Below are 22,325 nucleotides of genomic sequence, written 5' to 3'. Positions count from 1 at the left end.
AATCATAAAAACTTTTTTTATTGCTGTCAAATAATTGTGTAAGTATAAAACATTTAAAATGCTATGCCTAAATACAGTTGAATTATGTAAAACTCAGTTAAAATCTAGATCAGCGTGTTTCTAATGAATTTATTCAGTAATTGAAAAGGGCTTGTTAAAATATATTCAACACATTTCTGTTGACAGAATACGGTACAAACTAATAGTATTAGAAGAATATCAATATGTATATAGTAATTAATTGTTACTTAAAAAGTTAGGCTACAATAATAACGCAATAAGAAAGATATTATTCTGTTTAGTTAAATATTTTGATATATTATCTAAATGCCTCATTAACTGTTATAATATTATGTTTAAATAAAGATTTTTAAAAAAGTGGTTTCAAGGAAACTATTCTGACACCTATAAGCAACCACTCTTCCATTACCAACTAGTTTTGGGGGGAAACTATTATTCGTATTTCAAGCTCCAATAGTGCCTCGCACATGCTAGGGCCTGCCCTACATCACAGTCTTTTTTTTTTCAAATATATTGACTAGTTATTACTAGGGCCCTGGTTTATATGCTAGTGCATGTTTTGTTAGGGTGTATGCACAGCTATGAGACTTGCACAGAAATCCGTTTTCAAAGACGCAGAATCCAAAAACAAAATTTTATTTGTATATAAATGCATATTTGAGACGTTAGAGCATATTTGAGACATAAGTGCATATTTTAGGGCTTTTACATTTATAATTTTAGTTTTTTTTAATTATTTTGTCAAAATATTACTAAATTAGGTAGGTAGATAGTAAAGTTTAGATGCACTTGCATTTTTAATGGCATCCCCGAGCTGTGGATATTCAATCACCTGTGTGGACGTTGAGAGGTCGTTTTCCGCATATAAACAAAATACTGGCAGATATGCGAGAGCACAATATTGTAACTTTTTTTCGGAGAAAAAAAACAGTAAATTTAATATGTAGTATTTAGGAATAGTACCTAGTTAAGTGTGTCGTTTTTGTTTTTTAAAATTGTGTATAGTTTACATAATTTCTTATTCAATTATTTGTACTTGTAAACAAACTATTTTTAAAATTGTAATTGATTAACTTTATATTCATTATTTGTGTTTTTTGTTATTGTCTTATATTGATTGAGATTATTAATTTGTTATTCAATTTTTTATCAGTAATATTGGGTGAAGTGGGTATTTACATTTTTTCCCATAAAAATGTAAATTTTTAACTGATATTTTTTATATGATATACATATTTTACTGATTTGAAGTGCATATGTGCATGCATATAATCATGTTTTTTGTTGCATATAAATTCGCTCCCTACTTATTACAGATGATTTCAATGTTGATATTTTGGTATGACTCGTTTCTGTATACTGTGCATATTATGCCAGTTTTACAAAACTTATATTTCTTGTGCTATCTGTTGTTAAAATGTGAAAAATCTATATTTTTACTTAGAAAGTACAATAATATTATAGACTTATTTTAAGTATGGAATTGTGTATTATACTCATTTATATACGTGTAGTATAATCTTTCACTCAATTGCCAGAAGTCTTCTTATATGCCACTGCACCGACTCAGACAATGCGCTGATGCATTTCTAAAGAACATCTCGATATTGAATTGAAAACTTCCTTCGGTGGCATCGCATTCATCCTTCGGGCGTCTTATTTTAACCCCTTGCCACCCAATCACGATTTGAATCTCAGACGTCAATATCATAGCGTATATTTTAAGACCCGATTTCAATAAGTAGTCAGTAGTTTATTCTGCACTGGTATTCCACTTAAGAACCATTGAATAGATTTATATTATTTTTATATAGTGTTTACTCGTTTGAAAAATAGATTTAATGTCACCTTCATTATATTAGTACCTACCTGGTGGGCAGGCATGGTATTGTTGAATAGTTAATTGTATATATTATACACATTGCGTGTGTTACGTTATATTATGTACAATTTACTAGGATATGAATAACATTTTAATAATTACTTTCCGACTGCTTTTCTACAAGGTGTACTCACTTTTCACACTCTTGAAACACGTAGGTAGGTCACTTTTTCTCTTGAAACATTTTTTCCTGCTATCACGAGGGATGGTATCCAATCCTGGCGTCCCAAATGATTTAAATTTATATGCGACGATCAGAACTATTTCATCGTGTCAAGCCTATCAGACACCGTTATCGAAGGGTGCAAGACTAGTAAATGCGCTCCCTTAAGACATAGATATTTTAATTGGTGTACTTTGCATTTTGTTTTTGAAACTTTATTTTATGGTACAAAATTGTTTGAGTTTTATTATTATTATACTTTATCACAGTACTATTTGTCACATTTGAGACATTTTTAGCGATGCATCATGCATTCTGTTTTAAATTTCTATTTTATTGTTTAATTTTTACTTTTTTTTTTTTTTTGAATTATTGTTGTTTTTTTCTATATAATTATTTTTTCCTTTATTTTCTCTACCTTGGCTTTTCTATAATTGATTTACTTGTACTTGTATTATAAATGTCATGTTGTGAACGTCCTGAATTAATAATTTAACTCAACGTGTCTATTTAAATAAATATATAATGTAATCTCATGTTGTGAATGTACTGAATTTTTATTTGTTATTTCCACAATGTTTTGTTTTCTTAAACAAATATACTTACTTTATTCGTCAGATAGTTTTTTAGTAAAATCGACGCAATTGCTTTATGATAACTAAATTTATCAGACACATATTATACCTACCTGAGACTAGAAATTTTATAATTTATAACATAATTGAAATATCAAAATGAGTTCTATGCTGTATATAATATCACTTACGATTGTACAATTAATAAAACTGGAATTATTTATTTATTTATACGACTCATTTAATATCAAAAAAACTCGGCGCTTTGCGCCTGGGCCTCTCGGATTATTGCGCCTCGCGGAGGAGCTCCACCCCCCCCCCCCCTCCCTGGGTCCCTCAGATGATGGTTAAACCCTGACGGCTAGTATTATTAAACATGGATACATGCTTTGCCTACTGATTCTCTGAATGCTGGTTGTCCAAATTCGAAAGAAAATTTATTTGTCAAAGTAACCGAATCCAAAGGATTCAAACAATTGCACATTTATGTAAATTAAAATTTATGAACTCAAATAATAATGTTGGTTCGTAAGTATTTGCTACACATAATCGTTAGAGGTAATAGTCAATATGGGTTAATGATAGCTGAAATAAGTTATGTAATTTTTAGAGTGAATTTTGTCGATGTGGCGAGCGAAGATCAAATCGATGCACGACCCACCACGAGTAGTTGAGATAGCAGAAGTCTGAACTTTTCCTCCATGAAAGTGATGAAATATTTGTTTTCTTTTTTCACTGTTTTACTGCACTGATACGTCTTTTCGACTGATTACCTCGCGTTTAATTAGATCAAATGATATTCACTTGTATTAATATGTGTAGTAATAAATAAATAGGTAATATATTTAATCAAATATATTACGGAGTGCAAAGTTATGAAGTCACAACTCTACATTTATCATAAAAAATGTTCTAAAACGGTGTTGAAGGTGGAAATATATTTAAATAAACGACTTGTCTCTGCTTAAGTATCAAAGAAAAATTATAGAACAGCTCGAAATTTGTTAATACTACTTAATACCGCTCGCGGCTGACTGGGGCATCTAGCGGCCGCGCTACAATTGTGACAAGATATTTCGTTACGCCTATGCGATTCGTAACGAATCCGTCCGGGAGGTCAAGGCAAAAGCATGTATCCATGCTAAAATCGTAATCAATAATGAAGAATGAATTTTAATAACACGTGTTCGGATAGCTCATAAACTCGTATGCAACACTATGAAAAGGTGGCTTTTTTCTAGCATATAAATAGCATAAAACAAATCGTTCGTAACATTATTGTTGTTTCCACGCGTTTGTTACCATAGCCGATATGCGTCCTGGCTTGAAGTATTTTCTTTTATTTTGTTAACTGTTAATTCATGGTGGAACTGCGTTGTATTGTTGTTTAAATTTAATAAAACGCAATTTTTTTTTGTAGTACTTATTCCACTTTTATTCAATAAATTAGGACCGGTTTCGTCCGCCTCAGAGGGACATTTTCAACTGAATACCGGTCCGAAACCGATCCTAATTTATTGATTAAAAGTGAAATAATTACTACAAAAAAATACGTTTTATTAAATTAAAACAACAATGAAGTATTTTCGTTTGGCTTTCATCATTTTTTTTAATATTTTACAAAACTTTGATTTGATAAGGGAGTCTAAAATATGTGCACATCAGTAATAAAAGATATTATAATAAAATAAACATTAAATTACACGTATTTTTAAAAAATCGTATGTTTGTACTAAGTAATATTCTTATGTGACACTCTCTGTCGAAATGGTTGTTTCTGCCGCCGTCACAGCGACCTGCATTTTTGTTTTGAAGTGTCGTTATTATGCGAAAGTATAACAATTTTTATTTCAATTCACATTACGCCATTGTAAAGAACAAAAGCTTAATGGCGTCATTAAAAAAACAGTAAGGCATAAATTTCTTTTCATAAAATTTCATGCATTTAGAATAAGAGCATGTTTATGATCTATTTACGGGCTGGGGGTCGTGCAGAAAAATACGAATTTACACCACTATAATATTATGGTATTATTGCATGAACGTTTTTCTATCGCGACCCACATGTTTATTGGCTTTTGTTTATACCCAATTTACTTTAATAACATTTTTTTAATATTCAAAATCAATAATACACCTGGCACTAGCATGTGGTCCATGTATGCTGTGGCGTGTCCGGAAACTTGTACGTATGCAGTTCGCCGTATCACACTTCACCTTGAAATATTCTATAGGAAATATATGGCCGTATATTAATGACCGTCCAACCTCTTTTGGTCGTATAGTACCTACTGACATAAAATTCATGTTAACATAAATTACGGTTCTTGTCGATTTACACCTTACAGGAAGCCAACAGCAAACAAATTTTGAAAATATCCCATATACTGGATCATTTGTTAGGTTTGGTTAGGTTAGTTTTTCATTCTAGAATTCATAAATTTTGTGAAAATCAGCTTTGAAAATTGAATTAATATTCATATTGAATCTAATAAATTTGGAGACTGTATAGTATACTGCTTTACGGTAGCGAATCATGGCAAATTACGAAAGCTCAGAGCAACCGTATACTGATCTTCGAAAACAGATGTTTGCGACGAATACTGGGTGTGCGGTGGGTATGACTTTAGGAGCAACGAGGAGATAAGAGAACGCACCAAGCAGCCTCTTATCACACTGCTTTCAGAAGCTTTTTGAAAAGGCGACATTGGACCTGGCTCAGCCATGTGCTGCGGATGCCAGAAGAGAACCTCAACCTGGCTTGCCTGTTCTTCAACCCGACCGGATTCCGGCGTCCTGGAAGACCGCTAAATACTATCTACAGAGTGTATACGGTGGAGCTACGGGATGCCGTTTTTTACCTGGAACGATGCAAGAAGACTAGCGAGCGACAGGGATTCTTGGAGACGCCGCGTGGTGTCCATATGCTCCAATTAAGGGGTGGATATGGCCAAAGAAGAAGAATAGTATACGGTCATCTCTTTCTGATAAGAAAGCTCACGGTGAACTGTGCCACGGTGAATTTTTTTACGTACAATTTACATGTAACCATGCTGTGGTAACAGAACATAAAAAAATGTAACCTTAGTAAGATAAGCTTTGAAATAAGCCAATATTATCATAATATGTAGTTAACATATTAATAAAATTAATTATTTATTATGATTAATATTGTTTTTATTTCGTTGTGATCGGTGTGTTGTCAGTATGGACGAAACAAGCGTAAAATCCGTTTCTTTGACGCAACGCAACAGTGTCCTCGCCGGTTCTAAATTCCTCTTGAGACGCTATCACGTTACGCCTAATCTACGGTATCTCAAAACTCTCTGCATAGCATAGTTAACGTAGGTAACTAAGGTAGGTTAACCCGTAGCTATCTATACAAAACATGTACACAGCATTTTAGCCACCGTCGTTGAAGAAAGAATTTATGCACGTACTTACGGTCGCCGACCCACACAAACCTAGCATGACCTGGTATTGTCGAGGAACAAAAGTTTTCTGACTGATTCCGACTCGTCGATTACAAATCTGTCTGGTATCACTATTCTTGGTCAAACGACGCCATTTTGGTAAAATGACAACCAAAAAAGGATTTTGGGTAATATTCCATTAACCGGTTTCTTTACAGAAATTTTATTTTTAAGATGAAACAAACATCGTTAAATTTTACACAATAAACGTATTTTACATATTTTTTTGTTTGCTAAAATTAATGTTAGCGATTAGCTGTCTATTCGTTTTTTCGAGTTGTATTGATATAATCCAAAACCATATCATTGTTTGATAATATTTCCTTTTTGATAGACTCGACTTAACTTGAATTTTTAAATGTTAATTACTAATTTTAGACCCCTATAATAAAAAGTCAAACATATTGATAATGTTATTTATTTATTTATAAAAAGAGTATTACGGCATTACAGCGATTAGCCAATGTGCCATAATACATAATAAATACAAAATTATAGAGATGTCTTAATTACAAATAACAACTAATATAACAGAAAAGTAGAAAAGACAGCATGTGTTTATGTAAATATTAAAGAAACATGATATATTCAATTATAAATTTAACCCATTTAACACGTCCACAAATAATATATAGTTAATAAAAAATAAATCAACCTTTATTTTGCTATCAAATAAGTTAATCGCACGATAAACAGCATCATGAAACATAACACATCTATTCTGCGACGAGGTATCAGGAAGACCGTAGAATTACGAGTGATATTGGTGGGAACATGAAAATTAATATTTGCCAGTATATACGGATTGTAAATGAACCCACAAAGAAGTAAAAAGAAACGCTTTAAAAGAGCAATCACTCTTCGGGTGGACAGCGATTGCATTGATAGCATACCCAGAAGAAAACGAGTGGAAAATTCATTTTATTATCATTATCATAAAAAAATATTATGTATATTGATTTTTAGATAATTCTTACTTTCGACCATGTCCGATTCTAATAGGATCATATTATGGGCCTCCACAGAGTAGAGGTTTTTATTGACAGATTTTGTTTTTTACGAGAAATGGTTGTCAGCCACTTGCTCAACCTATTAGGTCCATACCCTGACACACACAAATTGAAAAAAAAATATGTATACTTGCCAGACCCAGGATTCGAACCTGGGACCCATGGCGTTATAGTACAACGATTAAGCCGCGCGGCCACCGTGGGCGTTTGATAATACTGAGTATAAAATTATAGTTAGATCAAAAATTGTCCAGAAATAATAAATAATATTAAATTTATTCTTTTTCTCGAGAATATTATACAATTAAATTTAAAAAAATCATTTATGAGATTCTAGATAATTATATTTCCACTAGTTATCTTCCCTGGATGTTCTTTTGTTACTCAATTAATTAATTAATCAAAATTCTTATTTTTGTAAGTTGCATGTTATATGTGCGAAATATTATGCCATTTGTAAGAAAATTGCGGCATTTGAATTCTTTCCTTAATCTCAGATTTTTTATTCACACGTGCATCCGCCGTATAATGAATTTATATAATACCTAATATTGAGTTAATAGAAATTCCTGAAAACTAATCACATATTCAATAAAAATTAACACTAGATACTGGGATCATTTTTATTAACTACTAAATAGGAAAATCTATAATTTACGTGACGTATTTTTTATGAAACAGATACGACTATATTATATTTCCTACGTCTAAAAATATCGTCTCTCGAAATGAGGAAATATTTACGAATCGCTGTATGATGTTTCCTTGTTTATTTGAGATATTTTTGGATTTATTATCTTCACAAGCGACATATTTAACTCATTCGCTGCTAACTAGATAATGATTTTTTAATTACCACCTTTAAAATGCACGTTAATTACATCGATCAGCCGCCTGGTCATTACGCACCAGGTGCGTCTTCAGCGTCCAAAGTATTAAGTTTACTTATATGACTTTTTAATATAGAAACATGAATTTATATAATATTATGTGACTTTGACACGCATTGGTTTTCGTATAAATCTCAGGATTCTTATCAAAAATTCTACATTCTTACTTTTATGTGCTATAACATATTTATATTATTATCATGCATAATAATAGTATTAAAATAAAAGCCCAGAAATATAATATTATAGGTAACGTTTAAAAAATAAATATATATAAATTTCTACGTCATAATGTTTTTAATATAATATATTATTTTGTATCTTAACGTGACATCAGTCTCTGGTTCGAAATCCATGATCTAACAAATTCACATCCTGAACATGGATATAATCGGTTGAGTAAATGGCTAATGCATATTTATCTTACAAAGATAAGATCTGTTAGGAACTTCTTCATTCTACAGTTACATATCAGATTGTGGAACCAAACGATTATTCATGTTTTACACTTTAATTCAAGTCTTCCAAATGAAATTCTATAATAAAATCACTCCAATTATTGTTGTTACACACATTAGTCAATTTTATTTTTGAACGCTAAATCTCAAATAAAATTGTCTTTGGATTTTTTATACTCACACATATAAATGAGACATTTTATACCAAATATGTAGTATATTGATAATATTTTTCAAATACGAAATGGAAAATAAATCATTGTAATAAATTACAGTAAACTGTAAATCAAATATATCGAAGAGTCGGTTTGTCTCAAGTCCAATTTTGTGGAAAATTAAGTTAGAATATACAGATTTAATATCTAAATTATCACGTTTCAGAACCAATTCGCCTTTTGAGTATATTCATAAAAAATACGTACATTCTTTCTTAAAACCATAAAGCATCAAGCGTATTAACATTTTTCCAAAAGAGTTCTTCTTAGACTTATTATACACAAGCTTTCACGTACAAAAAAATGAGATTTAATCCTCTTTAGAGGTTAACTTACCCATTTAAATCAAATTGTAAATGGGTTTATTATATAATGTAGTTCAGTGTATTTTTTGTATTATTCTATGTTTACTTCAGAGCAAGGAACTAATTTTCCTGATGAAGGGTTAATCGCTGTGGAGATAGATCAAAATTCTGAGCTTAAAATAGACAATATTAATTTACTAAGTATTTCTTAATATTATAATAATGAATTATGTTTACTGTGTACTCTTTTTTCTAACATACTTAAAACTCTGTTTTAATTATTTTGGTGAAGTTGATATAACTTACAATGGATACTGCTTACTTAGCATTATTATGTAAGCCAAAATTAGCTTTAAACAGATGCCAACCCGGACACCAGTTGGTTCGATTAAGCTCTGAGCACTTCCCTAAACCTTGTCATTCTGGAGAAAGTGGCGTGCAAACAACGCTCCGATAGTTTCTTTTCTAAACATCGTAAAAATATCCCAAGTAATATAGTATATTCACAATTTTCTATAATAATTATATTCCCATAAAATAAGTATTTAAATATTATTTATAAGAATATATATTTAAATATAATACAAAAGGTACAAGGTACAAGTGTGTTGTACTTTTCAGGTCAATATCAAATCACAATAATTATAATTATAAACATCATCTATCAATGCTCTTGCTAATTGAATGAAAAGTATAGTTAAAATGTACATACCTACCTAATAGAATATTGGGTAATAAATATGACATAAGGAGGTTTGTACCAAAAATATGTCACTTAAGAGAGTCAGAGATAATATATATGTGTCGCTAGATTTCAAAATCAGCCAGGTCCATAATAGACGAATAGGAGAAAAACAGCTTTTTGTTTACTCAAATAGATAGTCACAAGGGTAAAAGTTTATATTATTTCAAGTATAGAATTTATTTAAAATTAATAAATTCCACATTTTGATAATGCAGAAATGTTAGAAAGCAGTAGTTCTTCAGCAATTCACAAAAAAGTCAAAAATACTTAAAGGTGGACTTGGCTGATTTTGAAATGTAGCGACACATATACCTACATATATATTATAATATATTCTAGAAAGTGCTTTCACCAGACGAAGAGATCAGTGTACCAGCACTATAAACATTGTATTTTGTTCAGTTTCAAACTATAAATTATAAAATTGTGTCAGGTAACGTAATTGTTTACGAATGTCACTGATGGGGCGGTTTTTTCTTTGCCATAATGATCAATCATTCCATTTCTTTCTAGAGACGTGAGGCATATTATTGTAAAATTTGTTAGGATTTTCTCTATTGTGTTATTTGAACATACCTCGTTTAGCATGATGATGTATTGTAATATCTTGTACAAGAATAAACCAAACCGGTGCTATTAAATACAATATTTTGACTTCACGTCAATAACCTGTGCTTTCAAAGATTTCTAACATAATACGATTACCTTATTGGCATAGAGGTATCGTTACTCAACCCTCTTTCGTCGTTTTTGGGGAGTGCCAAGGAGGAGATGTATTAAAATAGTTATATTATAGATCTCTATCTACAAATTCAAAAACTATTTATTGATTAATAAAATATATTTTTACCTAGGTACACTATTAATGAATAATTTTTAGCGTATCAGCACATCTATTCTATACACAAGACTGCTTTCGGCCGCTACAGTAGCTATCTAGGGTAGGTTTGTATTGAAGTATTAGCAGTTATTGTAACAATTACAGTTATATAAATATAATTTGTCTCCAAGTATAGTAAATTGAAATTCTAATACCAAATCGTAATACCAATAAACTGATTAAGTGCATACATGAACGTTAGAATTTTGCTAACTAAATTGTTGTATGAATTTGTATATCAAGCAACATCAAAAATAATTATGAACTACAACTGTTATTTTTAAATATACCTATTATAAAAAGATATATTCTTTTTAGACCTTTTTAGCCGTATTATATCGCAGATTGCACATTATATTAAAAATTTAAGATAATTATCTCAGTTTGACAAAATTTATTAAATAATTATTGATCTACATTAAAATTATTGCATAACATGGTTCAATTAAAACAATGCAATTAGATTTTGTTACTATTAAAGAAAAATATCAAAGAATGTGTAAGATGAATGATTTTTCACTCGTTTATTTATGATATGTATTGCAATATGATAAAACTAATCATATTTTTTTATAATCCTGATAATACTTTACGGCTCTCGTGGTGCAGTGCGTAAAGGGCTGGCCTTCCATCCCGGAGTTCTGGGTTCGATTCCCGGTGAGGTCAAAAAATATTTTTTATACATAATCTAATATGTAAATTCCTCAAGCCTGGGAGTTTAACCACTATTGGGCTTCACGGCCTGTTGTGGTGGTTAATAAAGAAACAAAAAAAAAACAGAAACATGACGTGTCAAGTTTACCATATTATTATTGTAATTAGGGGAAATACAAATCGGAATTTGTATTGATTTTTAAATAATGTTAAAGATTTTTCAGATTACTCCATTTATAATGCTAGGTAAAATCGTGTTTATAGATAAATTGGTGCTATAATGCTTACTTAGCTGTTTATTTCGCTACTAAATACAAGTCAGTAACTCCGTTGGAAATTAAGTAAGTCAAAAGAATCTCAATATAAAATTCAAATTTATTTATTTTACATATTATAATGAATATGACAGATTATAAATTCAAAGCGTTCATGACATGGCAGAAAGTAAATATTAATAATTTTCAATAAAAATTTAATGTGGGTAAATAATACAATAATAAAATAAGAAAAATAAAAGTATATGGAAGCACACAGAGTGAACTAGGTTGATCAACCCTATCTTATAAACATACAAATCAACGTCCACCTAAAGTCACCCTCCCATTAGTGGAATATATCAATATCCAAAATTTGATTAAATTCCATTATTGCCCTCCCAATTTGCATTACTAATGGCAGGTTAGTTCTCACCTTTGGAGAACAAACAACGGATGCCCCTGATTCCTACAAAAATTATCAGAGACACACAAGCCAATACCACTAAACTTCTTGATCACAGTAAACTTATTGATAAGACATTTTTTTTCCGGCCATGTCCGATCCTAATAGGATCATATGGACCTCCACAGAGTAGAGGTTTGTATTAACAGATTTTATTTTTTACGAGAAATGGATGTCAGCCACTTGCTCAACCTATTAAGTCCATACCCTGACAGACACAAATTGAAAAACAATATGTGTACTTGCCGAACCCAGGATTCGTACCTGGGACCCACGGCGTTATTATAGTTCAACGCTTAAGGCGCGCGGCCACTGTGGTGGGTGTGACTATTACTAACATTCATATTTAAATCGATAATACATCTTTACATCACTGCAACGTGCCTGCACTTACATATTATCATCATCACAGTTCTATCTTATCATAATAATCAACAGTTAATTATTTTCAAGATTGGTTATATACACATATCGTCACCTTACTATTAATACCTCGTAAGTCCGATATTATGGAAAAATTAAGTTTTTTCGACAAAATTTTAACAAAAATACTTTTTAAACCAAAACATCGGCTCTTTAGGCCTAGTATGCTGTCCATTTATCGACAAATTTTAAAAACTTGTAAGTCTCGTGGTTTCAAATATGGAATTAAAACCTCGTATTTCACAACCAGTGTTAGCAGATTCATCGATTAGAGAGGTGTTTAAAATATTGTTTTTAATACGTTTTTTCCATCCCCACAACATTCTTCTCAAACAGACTTACCAGGTTTTAATAGTAAGGTGACGATATGTACTTAATTAAAAAAGTACTGCTCCGTCACGGCAGAATAGTAGTGGGGTGGCATTTTTATGAAACTAAGAGATTACACCCATCAAATTAAAAATATTGACATCGGTAAACTATAATACTCCCGGCCACTTGAGTTGCACCCCAATGTCCCGCGGGGAGCAGAATCGTCTTAGTTCTAAACAAGCAAACACTCCGGCGTAAATATTAACTGTAATCTCTGGGGCTTATTTGCTAATAAGATAATATATCGATAAAGTTTTTATGTTGTTATCCCGGCTCTAGACTAGACTAGAGCGTAGAAATTGTTTCGCTACTGACGAACGTCGCGGTTCTTATGCAAAATTTTCTTCCAAAATTTCATATCGCCTTCATTAGCGGTAATGCTTTCAGACTGTAGTTATATAGTAAAGTTCATCTTGAATATATACCTTACTTTATACCCATTCGTTAGGTAGATACAAACTTTCCGCGGTGCCATAGTTTTTAATTAAAAAATATTCTTAGTGAAATCCTTCAGTCGTTTCAATGTATGTAATACTAGAAGACCATTTCGTAAGTATATAATATTATAATATGACCAAATATTTTTTTTTAAATAAAATACAATATTAATGTAGACTATTTATATTCAAATCTAGCATTTTTTCGTAATTTCATCGCTATGAAATTTCAGAACGAAAACTAGACATAAACTGATTCATTGTGAAATTTATGCCCCTACCATACGTAAGCCAGTCTTAATCGGGTGTTTCCTACGTTTGATGTGAAGCATATTTTTTATGACTGGAAATGTCTTAAGAATAGTTAACCAAGACTAAACTCACTGTGCACTTTAGTGTGCATTGAATGAATTTACATGACTTTAAGTTATGGCAGAAAGAAACACGTAGCAGCAAAAGTTGTAATAAGTAACAATAGCTAATACAAAACTGCCTATAAATCTAAATTGAGATATCTACACGTTGGCTGTATGACGCTGCAAATTTTCTAAATGCAATAAAGTTGGCCAGGTCAATTGGCGACCAGGTCGGACAGTCCGCTGAGCCCAATGGCATTTTTTCTCTTTCCATACACATTTTAGGACATTTTCAGAGAATACGGTTTACATCCTGTATTTTTCCGCAACATGAACATGTAGAACGGGTAACAAGCCAAGCTTAACAGATATTTTCAAATTAATGATATAAACAACTAATGGATCTAGGCACACGCCTATCACACTGCGCATCTGTGATTTTTGTGTGATTTTGTAAGGACCAAAATTTTTTAGCGAACTTTACATTTATACACTTACAACTTCTGAGTCTCGGTGCCCAATCTTTTGACCCATATACCCGAGCCAAAATTCTGGTCCCGGCATTTCGGGATTACAATTTGACAATCCCGGAATCCCGGGACTGGTCCCGGGATTGGCATTTTTTCCAATGTTAATATAAAAAATTTATATTTACAAATAACATTGATAAAATCGGTCAATAATAAATCTAGTATAATTTATACAATTTAAGACATTTATTGTTAATATTGTATACGTTCAATCTTGGAAATACATAAGTTTAATGGAGTAAATAATATTTTAATAAAAATAATAATGTGAATTTAATATGACATTGCTGTTTCTGATAGTAAAGACTTAATGGATGTGTTAGCGAGATTAAAAATAGTATAGCAAATCATGGTGTGCTTATAGCCTTTCTGCTTCATAAATCTAATTAGTCAGCCAAATATGAAACTGTCGTAAAACGTACGAGATCATGATGGAATTACTTTGTTAATAGTGCGAAGCCAATCTATTTTTATTAATTTATGTGAAAAAATAAAATGAATCAACAACTTACACATGGGTATAAATCAAACTTCATTCAAACTCAGTTTATTTCTAATGTAGTTATTTATTATTAAAAGTGTTTTTTTCTGTTATATTTTCGTTTTTATTTTATTTTCCATAAAAATTGATAAAAAAATCAGTTCCGGGATTCATTGGTATCGAAAATAGCTCGGGATTCCGGGATTGGAATCCTTAATCACTACTAGTCTTATGAGGTTCAATACTATAGTATAATAATTATTCTATAGGATATAATAAGTATATGTGTATGTTTGTGAGATTTTTCAAATCCATGTATTTCTTTGATAAAAACAATATGAAAATGCGCAAATAAAAGAAACGTCAATAATAAATATACATAGCGTAGAGCGTGTAGTTGTTTTATTTTCCTTAATTGATTACAAGCCCGATCGCCTTTCGATTGGCCAGAATTTGACGTAACAAGATAAAAAACAGTTATTCGAAATTATCTTGAGTCATTGATGGATCGATAGCTTAAAGACAAGAGCCCTCATCAGGAAAGTAAAAATCTGAGTTTAAAGCCTCAATTACATTGAGCTTCTTTACGAGCTATTTATTGGCGAATTTACAATCTGCCTGTAGATTCGCCCAGTGTAATCATCGAAATGTCAGCTTGTTCGATGAATCCACTGGGCGAATTTACAGGCAGATTATAAATTCGCCAACAAACAGCTCGTAAAGAAGCTCAATGTAATTGAGGCTTAAGTCACACTCGGCTTAGGCTTATAAAAATTATGTATTTTCTATAATAAAGTAACATTCCTAAATTTTGTTGTGTTCAGTATTAAAGAAAAATCATATTTAGATCAATTTATTTTAATACAGAACCAATTAGGTACTTTATGGAGATTTACCAAAAATTGTGTAATACATCTGTTATTATTAAATTAAGATTAGATACCTTTAACTATGTCAAGTATTATTATTACCCATATATTTTACACTATAACTAGTATTACGCTATACTGGTTAATATAGTATATTTTTTTTAATAATATGACCCGTTTGGTGTGGTCCATTGGGTGTGGTCCCATTTTACGATGCTTACTCAGCGCGAATCCGACATCAGGCGTATTAATTTGATTTTTACGACAGCAATCTGTTACGGGCACCAAGCAAGATCCTTGCCAAAGTTTAATCGTGGCATTATATAATAGATTAGCGGGCTAATCGATCGACATCACTCCGGAAAATGGTGAAATTTATGGTCGCTCAAAACGCGTCTTTCGCCATTTTTTCGCGATTTTTCTCGCTCTGTCCCGCCCGATTAGCGACAGATCGCCGAATGTTGGTATTGTGACAGTTTTTAAACTATTAATTCTGCCGATCTGGGAAACCGTAATATGACGCATTCAATATAATATGATTTTTGTACCTTTTACTTTACTTTTCATACTGTTTTTCTGATACTGCATATATTTATTTCTTCTTTACATTGTTTCTTTGTTTTTAAATTCATGTTGTGAACGTCTTAAATTTATTATTTGTAATGTTCAAATGAATATAATTGAGTTATCACTAGATATCTGCTCTGTGCTTTCTTTTTTTTATTGAAAGACTACGAAATAGTTTACCATAAAATTTAATCCAATTCTGAGAATCATAAAATGAATACATAAAGTGAACTTATTCCACTACTGACTTGACGAAAATGAGTTATGAATAACAGAATTTAAAAGATAAAATTTTGAACAAGCATTTTTTGTATAGAATACCTAATTGCATTCAATCCAGTAGAAAAATCAACTTTAAAATTGGTGTTAGTAACAAAAGTAACCTTTTCAATACAATAAGCATTTGTAATAATATCAACACCGTAAACAGATTTTTGGCTTTTGCCAAAAAAAATTTGGAAGTGGAATAAGTTCACTTTGAAAATACACACCTCACGTCATCATACTATTTTTTCATGACGGACAAATGGTGAATGGGGGATACTCACAGTTATCTCGTTGTCAATATATTATGTACCACAGACTTGGCTCTACAATTCGATGTGTATTTTGTTTGTGTGTTTGATGTGTTTCTTAACAAAATGGTTTTAGCACATAATGAATGTCAGCCACGTTACCTACCCATCAGCGCCATGCTCTAGATCCAGACACATTGTAAAACAACATGTGAATTTTCCAAATGCGATATTCCATGACCGACGATTTCACATGCGGTCACTGCCACAGTACACAATAAATATTATATTATTTTAGTTCAGTTTTATTGACTTATTATTAGTAGATAATTTAATGTAATACCTACTCCACAATGTCCAGTTAGGAAGATTTTCATAAAGTAAAAAAAATATTATCATTTCCAAATAAAACACAATACCTGTATATTCATAATGTAATTATTGTCGGCGTATTTTAATAAATTTTTACGAGAATCGATTATCAATCATTCCATCAACTCATATTTAGTAGGAGAGGAAAAATACGATAATACTAAAAACTTGCACGCCTTACATGTAAATACATATTTTGCATCGATATTTACTCCATTAAAACAATGTTAACAAAGTTTGTTAATACCACATTTATGTTGTACATTGTTAAAAATACGTAAATTGTACTATATATCATTTACTGTATGTCAAATAGCAGTTACAGTAGACTTTTACTTAGGTATCTATTTAAATACTTTATATGTCTTCCAGATTGTCCGATTTTGTTGGACGTTAAGGCTCAATTTGCTTGAATTTGAAGTATTATAGGGTCGTCTGTAGGTGTGTTGGATAACATAACTCTGTCTTTGATGCTGGGTGGCAGTGCCATCTAACCGTCAATCAAGCTTAAACGACTGGACATTTTGATACGTAATAAATACATTTTTCATTCGTTTGGCATTTTTCCCACGTTTATCTTTTCAATATATAGTTTTTCCATAAACATTGAGGAAATTATTCATGCGTTCTGTTCAGTAAATAAGAATCAATCAACAAAATCTGACCGTCTGTACGCAGTGTGTCGAGTTCAGTTTTGTAGACTAAAATAAACAATATTTTGGACCAACCAAATAAGATCGTTTGGAAGGCCGTTTATATTGATGCCTCACATCTTATTCACCACGAATTATCTTTTTACACGTCACAAGTTTTGTTTATACCAAGCATACTATTATTAAACATTAAATTATTTAATGTTAGAAAAGCATTAGTGCCTATTTTCTGATGTTTGAAACTGGCGTTGATTCCCGTTCTCTCTTATTTGCCGTCTCTTTCCGGTCGCCGCAGCGTAGATTGATTTATATCGCGGGCCTTGTTTGAATAATATTCTATAGTTTATGGAATAAATCATAGGCGGGAAAACCGCGATGCAGTCCGCCCCAATCGCTCCATTGGCGTGCCAAAAGGAAAAGTCTAGTGAATAAGAAGAAACGTTGATAATTTTCACTTTAAAATTTATATTTTACTTACTGCAGTAATTGCTTATACTATTGCGTATGCCGGTTACTGACTTGGCAGCATTTTGAGTGGATCAGTGTTGTCATATTCTTCGATGTTAGCTGTTATAGTACAAAATCTTTTCAAACGTATAAAAAATATAGTATTTTTTAAATAAAACTATAATAGCACTTGGTTATTCTTTCGTGTTAAATCTATGGGGATAAACAACTCAATCCGTGTCAGCATATTGATCGGCGATATTAAATAACTGACCGAAATTATAAATTCCTTAATATCCATTTCCCGTAGTGTCCAATTATGGCAAACTCAGTAAATAGCTTACTGCAATTATAATTTCAGCAATATCCGTTTTTCCACATTGTCAGCCATATCCAATAGCGTAAACCCTATTTAAAGTAGCTGAATCAACTGTAATAATTATTTCCTACATATTCTGTTCAATATATTATTTTGATTGTAAGTATAAATAGCGGATCATAATTCATCGGACATGTCACTCGAATATAAGTCCCCTGTCTGTTAGTATCTCAGTCTCTGTATCGCTCCGCATAACATCTCATTCTACCGAGACTCGGACCTCGACAAATATTACAACATAACTACTGTAACACAGTCTTGTACCGACTTCCGACTTCCGAGCAACCACCAAATTTCGACTTCTTCCTCCATAACACCATGACTCCCACATATCATTTAAATGTGACATAGCTGGTATAAAATTATAGTATAACTTACTATTTTACATTGTACGTAAAATGAAATTGATAAAATGATAAAATAAATGATTGTATAATAATTATTGGCAACATTGGCGTGAATAACAATTTGATGGATGACCGCTTCATCATTTACTCGTATTGCGGATTCCGTGACCCGATGCGTTTTTGTATATTTTTGCGGGTTGATTGTGTAAGATAAAATTTAATATCCAACGTATTTTTACTGTTTATGCGTCATATTCGTATATCGCGTAATAAATAATTACAAGATAAAAAGAACTTTTTATATACCACGTTTTTAATTTTTCTGTTGAATCATATAAACTTGACAATTCTATGTATTAATAATTTGGAACAAATAAGGCAAATGTCAACAAATCATTTTTTTCTATTTTGCAACAAACAAACAAATATAGAATACTGAAATGTCATTTTGATTTCCATAGTAACGCACGTATATATTAATAATTTAGTTGCTAGGACCACACCCTTAGCAACCAATAATAGTGGATTGGATTACGGATTTTTTCCGAAATAACTTTTCATACAACATTTCATAACTGAAAATAAATTCAATTCTACTTAAAGATGGCTAAAAGTATTAAAAGAATGGTATTGGCATCGTTTTCTGATATATTCTAAAAGTTTCAAATGTCTAGCTAGTCGGGAAGTAAGTTGAAAATCGATTGCAAGATTTGTACTGGGTAAACAACCACCGGACAAACAATAATACGAACTAAGAAAAACGTGGTAAAATAGTTCGAAAAATGCACTATTCGTAATTTTTATAGTTAAATTGGTAGTCAAGTTGTATAAGTAAAAAATAAATTTGTAGTACCTATAAGATTATACATGGCTTTAACATGAAAGTATAATGTTTAATTTTTCGATCTTTCCACTTGTCATTTAGTAGCACTTCAATAAAATCGTTGCTGATATTGTTTGTTTTCAACCATTTTTCAATATTTAATGACATATCGTTAGGTCCATTATTGATAAAAAAAGGTGATATAAACAATGACGATGACGCGGACGTACTGCACTCGTTGAATTACGATACAATCAAGATTGATGAAAGGTTGTCTAGTATTTGAATGTCCAAAGTAATCAAACAATTATTACAACATTGCATTCATACATCCAAGCATTAAAAATATTATAGGTATTGGATACAACAATCTATTCATTCATTTATAATCGTGAATTTTTAGAAAGGAACCCAATAATGTATGCAATTGGTCCAGGAAGTAGTGGATATACATAATATATAAAAATATCTGAAATCTATGACACATTTTATTGATGATTAATAAGAAATTTATGATAACTATATTAATTTATTTTATGTAAAATTTTTGTAAGAATAATATTATGTACGCTACTGCTAAACTATGCCTTCCGTTCTCTCGGCCTGGTTTGTTTGACTATTTGGACGTCTTGAAGTGCAGTTTTGCTTATCTGAAAACTGCTCTCGGCAAAGTTTCCTCAAGATCCGCAGAAGCGCTGTCATAAATAAAAATCCCTCCCATTCATTTGAGCAGAGTCGACGCCTGAAATATTAATACACGGGGCTAATTTTAATGGCCCCATTTACCGGCTTGACCTTTATGACTCTGTAGTTATTTATCGCCATTAAAAACCTTGAATGCCAAAAATGTCAACGATTGAATTAAATAATTTATTGGACTTTATTTAGCTTGCCAATTTTGATTCTTTCAGGTGTTATCAATTACAGTGTTTTTCAACAAATTAAAAAATATATATAGCATATTTAGGCACCTCAACGACGAATTTGAAGTGAGTCTGGACTCACCGGACAAAATCACTATTTCTTGTTGGCCCATAGCTATCAATTTTCGGTAGGAAAAAGCAGCCATCTTGAAACATAAGTATATTACTAATATCTTGGCTTAGAAAATGTTGGTGTGTAAATGTACATTTTTGTATTCAGGGACTACAAATAGATTTTTAAGTTTAAGTACACATTTATTAACAAAATTAGATTTCACCGGTATACCCAATATTGTGTACTGCCAAAATATTATGATTCGTCATATTTTAATCTGGAAAAAATTTCCTTTTTTACAGCGTCTACCGTAGAAACTAACCTTCCACCACTGGTTGGTGCGTTGATCGGGGGAGCACTTTCTTTGGTAGCTCTATGTGCGCTGGTTGCACTTAGAGTTCGAAGATCTAGGCGGAGACGAGCTCGTCCAGCACAACCGAGTGAGGAGAAACTGTGGATGCCCCCACAGCCGGCAGTCTTGCCGAATCAGCCGCCGAAGCGGAGACCAGCTGACTTCCAGGCGATAGCTGATATCGCCAATGATGATAGAGATCCAGACGTGATTCCAGCGAATTATGGTGAGTAGAATTGGCATTATTTTAAATGTTCTTTAGTAACTGTTTCATTGGCTCGTCAAAATTTCCGAGCGGTATGGGCAACTTTATATATGCATAAAACACATTGAAGATAATGCTAATACAGTATTTAACCCATCACTGCATGATTTTTTTTTTTTTGAAAAATTTTATTTTTTCTTGGTGTCAAAATGCCTTTTGTCAAAAAAAAATTTTTTTCGAAAATTCCATTAAATTTTGCATTTCAGTATGGCAAAATACAAAACCAAATGATAACAATTATAAAAAAACTAATGTACACATCTTATTTGATGTGTAGATATTTTTTTTCAACCAATTTCAATCTTCTGTACATTTTTTTTTATTTATTTTCAAATGCGGACTACGAATTCGTCAACCTGTCAAAGCAGAAATGCAAAGACTATAATGCAGAAATGTTTTATTTCTTGAAATGTCCAAACAAAATCGGTAAAATAGGATGTTTATGGTAAAACAGTTTTCTAGGCATTGAAAAAGGGTATTATTTGATAATTTACACAGATGGCATTGGCTATATCGAAATAGTTTGAAATGTCGCAAATTTGCGACACTATGCAGTAAAGGGTTAAGAAATCTCTGGCTAATATCGAGATACATAATATTATGTTCACATACAAATTATAAAATAGTTTGTAAACTATTGCCGCTACACAAAATATCTACTTGCATAATCATTTGTTTGAAAGTCTTGAGAACACCTACAAACATTGTAGTCCTCATTTTAAAAATTCTCAATTCAATTAAAACAATATTCTACAATACAGCGGCGTCACTACTTCCGATGAAACACTAAAAAGTCTCCGAAATATGGTCATACTAATTGCTTGTTTTTGAGTACAGATTGAACTTGTTTCCATCTAAGACAGAATACAAAATAACATGGTTACTTTTTAAAAAATGTAAAAGTTCATTTATTTCCGGACAGGTATATTAATTATCTTGATTTGACAAGACATAAAAATATATTCGCTTTGGTTCAATTATCCATAAAATCTTAGAAATACAATGCCCTCTTGAGACACACGATAATAATAACTAGTAGTAGGTAGAGTTAGTGTATAATAATATTTCTGTAACAGATGTCGGTAATAATAAAAATCACGTTATAGTCGTTTCGAAACAGAGAGAATTAAACGTTCTTTTTAATTTGAACTTTCAAGTACATAGGACA

General features: G+C 31.4%; 1 protein-coding gene across 1 annotated transcript in view; it reads left to right on the top strand.

Moving 5' to 3' along the window:
• Positions 1–22,325, top strand: part of LOC147066427 (kin of IRRE-like protein 1) — a 273,510-nt gene that overhangs the window by 215,046 nt on the left and 36,139 nt on the right. The window contains exon 14 of the mRNA XM_085956198.1: positions 20,843–21,118. Within this exon, the coding sequence (XP_085812324.1) occupies positions 20,843–21,118 (276 nt within the window). The remainder of the gene's footprint in view (positions 1–20,842; positions 21,119–22,325) is intronic.

This window comes from Rhyacophila brunnea, unplaced genomic scaffold (genome assembly GCF_057557595.1).
Source record: "Rhyacophila brunnea isolate RB1 unplaced genomic scaffold, BYU_Rbru_1.0 scaffold_5, whole genome shotgun sequence".
Taxonomy (NCBI): Eukaryota; Metazoa; Arthropoda; class Insecta; order Trichoptera; family Rhyacophilidae; genus Rhyacophila; species Rhyacophila brunnea.
The sequence above is the reverse complement of the archived record's forward strand: the minus strand, read 5'-3'. Positions and strand labels throughout refer to the sequence as shown.